The sequence below is a fragment of the Equus quagga genome, chromosome 10 (assembly GCF_021613505.1).
Source record: "Equus quagga isolate Etosha38 chromosome 10, UCLA_HA_Equagga_1.0, whole genome shotgun sequence".
Taxonomy (NCBI): domain Eukaryota; kingdom Metazoa; phylum Chordata; class Mammalia; order Perissodactyla; family Equidae; genus Equus; species Equus quagga.
In genome coordinates, this window is record NC_060276.1 from 79054314 (window position 1) to 79059045 (window position 4732).

General features: G+C 52.7%; 1 protein-coding gene across 1 annotated transcript; it reads left to right on the top strand.

Moving 5' to 3' along the window:
• Window positions 1-841: 841 nt before the first annotated feature.
• Window positions 842-3719, top strand: GPR173 (G protein-coupled receptor 173). The gene has a single exon (XM_046673439.1). It carries the CDS (start codon window positions 996-998, stop codon window positions 2115-2117), a length of 1122 nt encoding a protein of 373 aa, XP_046529395.1. The 5' UTR covers window positions 842-995; the 3' UTR covers window positions 2118-3719.
• Window positions 3720-4732: the final 1013 nt, after the last annotated feature.

The following is a 4732-nucleotide window of genomic DNA, read 5'->3' on the forward strand; positions in this document are numbered from 1 at the left end:
CGATCTGACCTCTGTGACCTTGACTTCTACCACTGTCTCCCTCACCCACCCTGTTCCAACCACACTGGTCTTCCTGCTGTTTCTTGAATGTGTTAAACACATTCCTGATCGTGAATAAGGAAACTTATTTAACCAGTGGCTACTAGCATTAATAAAAAACATGAAATAAAATAGAAACTAATGGGGCACATTACACATAAAATCAGTACTGTTTTATGAAACTTTTGGTTCAGGTATGTGTGCACACGTGTGTATGTGTACTGGGTTGTGATGTAAAATGTATTTCTTACTATGAGTGACAGTCAAAAAAGTTTGAAAAACACAACCTGACGGCTTTGCAAAGGGGAAGAAGAGCAACACCAACATCCCCGCCCCACAGACCCACCAATGGAGGAAACAGGTAACTGAGGACAACCAGAAAGATGAAGTACCCTCACCCAGCAAGGAGGGGTAGGAGCAGCAGTGGGCCAAGAACCTGACACTAGCTGGGGAGGAAGTGGGGAGGCCATGTGGACACACTAACACTGCCTTTTCTGTTTCTTCCTCACCTTTCCTTTCCACCTGTTTCTTCTCACTGTCTCTTTTTCTTGTGTTTCTCACTCTCTTTCTTTCTTTTTCTCTCTCTCTCTCTGTCTCTCCCTCTCTCTCTCCTTCTTTCCCCCTCTGCTTGTCTCTCCGGTTCTGTTTCTCTCCTTATCTCTTGTCACTCTTTCTCTTCCCCTCCATTTCTGTCTCACTTTGTATCCATTTATATCTTTGTCGCCATTTGCTATCTCTTTGTTCCATCCTTTCTCACTCTGTCTCTATGCCTCTGTGTGTGTTTTTCTCCCTGTCTCTCTCCTGCCCCCATCTCTCTGTCTCTCTGTGTCTGTGTCTCCCCCATTATCCCCAATAGCAGGTGCGGCCCAGCAGGACAACTGATGGAGTCCCCCAGGGCCCATCAAGTACCAGACTGGCTGACCCCGTAGGGTTGGGCACAGCCCCTGCCCCTCAGTATGGCCAACACCACTGGAGAGCCCGAGGAGGTGAGCGGCGCACTGTCCCCCCCATCAGCATCAGCTTACGTGAAGCTGGTGTTGCTGGGATTGATCATGTGTGTGAGCCTGGCAGGCAACGCCATCTTGTCCCTGCTGGTGCTCAAGGAGCGTGCCTTACACAAGGCTCCTTACTACTTTCTGCTGGACCTGTGCCTGGCCGATGGCATACGATCTGCCGTCTGCTTCCCCTTTGTGCTGGCTTCTGTGCGCCACGGCTCCTCATGGACCTTCAGTGCGCTCAGCTGCAAGATTGTGGCCTTTATGGCCGTGCTCTTTTGCTTCCATGCGGCCTTCATGCTGTTCTGCATCAGCGTCACCCGCTATATGGCTATCGCCCACCACCGCTTCTACGCCAAGCGCATGACACTTTGGACATGTGCAGCTGTCATCTGCATGGCCTGGACCTTGTCTGTGGCCATGGCCTTCCCACCCGTCTTTGATGTGGGCACCTACAAGTTTATCCGTGAGGAGGACCAGTGCATCTTTGAGCATCGCTACTTCAAGGCCAATGACACGCTGGGCTTCATGCTTATGTTGGCTGTGCTCATGGCAGCCACACATGCTGTCTATGGCAAGCTGCTCCTCTTCGAGTACCGTCACCGCAAGATGAAGCCAGTGCAGATGGTGCCAGCCATCAGCCAGAACTGGACATTCCATGGCCCTGGGGCCACCGGCCAGGCTGCTGCCAACTGGATTGCCGGCTTTGGCCGCGGGCCCATGCCACCAACCCTGTTGGGTATCCGGCAGAATGGGCACGCAGCCAGCCGGCGGCTGCTGGGCATGGACGAGGTCAAGGGTGAAAAGCAGCTGGGCCGCATGTTCTACGCAATCACACTGCTCTTCCTGCTCCTCTGGTCACCCTACATCGTGGCCTGCTACTGGCGAGTGTTTGTGAAAGCCTGCACCGTGCCCCACCGTTACCTGGCCACCGCTGTTTGGATGAGCTTCGCCCAGGCTGCTGTCAACCCGATCGTCTGCTTCCTGCTCAACAAGGACCTCAAGAAGTGCCTGAGGACTCACGCCCCCTGCTGGAGCACAGGAGGTGCCCCAGCTCCCAGAGAACCCTACTGTGTCATGTGAAGCAGCCTGGAGGCAGGCAGGCAGGCAAAAGGTCACCATGATGGGGCCAACTGAAAGGGAGAGATGGGGCCCCATACAAGAGTGTTTCTTTCTGAGCTCCAGCCCCAGCCCCTTGAACCACCTGGAATCTAGGCACCTTTGCCAACACCTCCCCAGGGTTGGGAACCAGGTGGGGGACTGGGAAAGAGGTATTTCTAGTTCTGTGGTGCCTGTCTCAGCCACCTCCTTCTCCACTTCTACAATCTCTCTCTTTCCCTCCTCTTCCCCCTCCCCCAGAAGTGACAATTCAAAAAAAGAAAACAAAAGAAAATGCGGGTTTTTCTACTAATAGCTGAGGAGACAGGCTTTCTTGCTTTAATGTCTCTCCTTCTGACAATGTCCAGAAAGGGGAAATTTGTCCTGTAAAATAGACTTCCAGAGCTCTTATTGCCCCTCTGCTCCCATGCACCCTCCCCTTCCAAGTCCTTTAGCAAGGCCTGGATGTTTAGGGAGAAACTGATCTGCTGGCAAGAGTGACCAAAGTGGGTGCTGGGTCCCCAGGGAGCAGGGATGCTGAATTGCTATGTTGTGTACAATGTTGTTTTAAGCTAACCCTGGCCCCAAGCCTGGTCTCTTCTCCCTCCCCACCATGTCCAGAACTCCCAAGTGTTTCTTGAGCATCTGTTTGAGAAGCCAGGAGGGGAGGGAGAAGGGCCCCTGGGGTGGGCCCAGGCTAGGTGAAGAGCAGGATGTGAGCTGCGTGCCTCGAGCTGAAGAGACCCGAGCTTAACTGCATTCTCTCAAGCTGTCTCCTGGATCCCTGGCCCCCAACTCTTCCTGAGGATGGAAATCCACTCCAGCCCCACTAAGGTTGATGTGGGTGCCATACAGGCAGGAGCAGCCTCCCAGGGAAGTGTAGGGAGAGAACCGAACTCTCAAGAGTAGCTGGATCCCAGAGCCTGGGGTCAGAGTGAAATTCAATTCCAGAATTGTCTCCTGGGTTCACGCTACTCTCCTGCAAATGAAAATTCTTTGGGGGCCTTGGTAATAGTGGTATAAGCTCCTAGGAATTGTGGACTTGAGTCCATTCCTATCTGACCTCTTTTTGTCCCCCTCAAGCCTCGGGGCCTCAAGTCCCTCCGTGGTAGCCCTTGGCCTTCTGGGCCCTTGGCCCCCAAATTCCTTCCCCCAGACAGCTCTTCTCCCCCTTCCTCCCTTCACCCTTACCTTCACCCGAATGAGAGCAGACTGAAGCCAGATTCTCCAGGTGGGGGATCCCAAGCCTCCCTCCTGGGGTAGAGTCCACTCTGGGCTCACGTCAAGGCCAGTTCTTGTGGACTGGTGATCCAAGTTGGCACTCTTTTGCCTGGTCTTGCCTGGGTTCTCTGTCCCCCTCTCATTTCCTCGGGGAGGGGGAGATCTGTATCTATCCACACCCTGTTCCCTTCTCTTAGAAGCCCTTGTCCTAAGCTCCCTCCCTACCCCCAAACAGTCTCAGAACTGGGGAAGCCTTGACCCAAGAGGAATGGGGAGGGCACTCTAGGCAGAAGAGACATTAATGAGCCTGGCTGTGGAGTGGCCCTGGAAAGGCAAGCCAGAGTGGCTGAGAGGCTGGGGGTGGGGGGTACCTGTTCTCTCAGTGACAGTGATGGGGGTGCCTTTCCCAGGGGGTAGGGTGGGGGGACCACGGGGGGGGGGGTAGATAGGGTACATTCAGGAGGGTTTTCCTCCATTTCTTTTTTCTAACTGCCTGGATTCACCATTGGATTTTGTAAATGGAAAACTGAAATGAATAATGCTATATTGGATGTTTTCTCTTTCTGACTCTGTGTGTGTGTGTGTGTGTGCGTGTGCGTGTGTGTCCCGTGTGACCACATGTGGGGAGGTATGGTCAAGTGAGATACCGTGTGTCTGTGGGACTTTGTGTGGGGAGGCACCCCTGCCTGGTACACCCATGTGAGCAAATGCTTGTATGTGGAGACATATGATGTATGCATGTGCACACACACACCTATGCACCTAACTGAAAGAAGACAAACTAGAGCATGTGCCTGTAGTAGGAAGTAGAGTGGTCAGAGAGATGGAACTTGAAAACCGTACATATGTGTGTAGCAAGCAGGTAGACTCCCACTTCATAAGATCTTCCTCCCTTGGTACCGGCTCTGAACATGGGGAACAGGACCCCACCTCTTCCCAAAGCCTGGAACCCCCAGGTACCACTCCCAACTCCTGTATCAGTCTCCTCTCCAAAACACAAACAAGGTGTTCCTGAAACTAGACCACCATAGGGATCAAACTTGGGGGAAACTGATGGGGTTAGGAAATGCCCCCCCCACACACACACAAAGTAATGGCTTCTGGAGGGATTGCTCAGTTTGGGACAGGAATCTTCCCGAAGAGTCCTCTGTATATAGCTGGGACTTTGGTAAACTTTGACTAAATTCAGAGGGAGGGAAATGCCACAGGGGGGGAAACACTCAAGCCTGGGAGTCTACCCAGCCAGCCTGCTCCCCGGGAACTCAATTACTTTACCATTTGTTTATTTATTCTCTCAGATGCACAGAATTGAGTTGACCTTACTCCTCAGTTCTTGGCACACTATATCATCATTAGTCCATGTGAGGCCCTTTTATTCT

Coding starts and splice junctions, on each gene's coding strand:
- GPR173 (XM_046673439.1), top strand. CDS start 996: ATGGCCAACACCACTGGAGAGCCCGAGGAGGTGAGCGGCGCACTGTCC.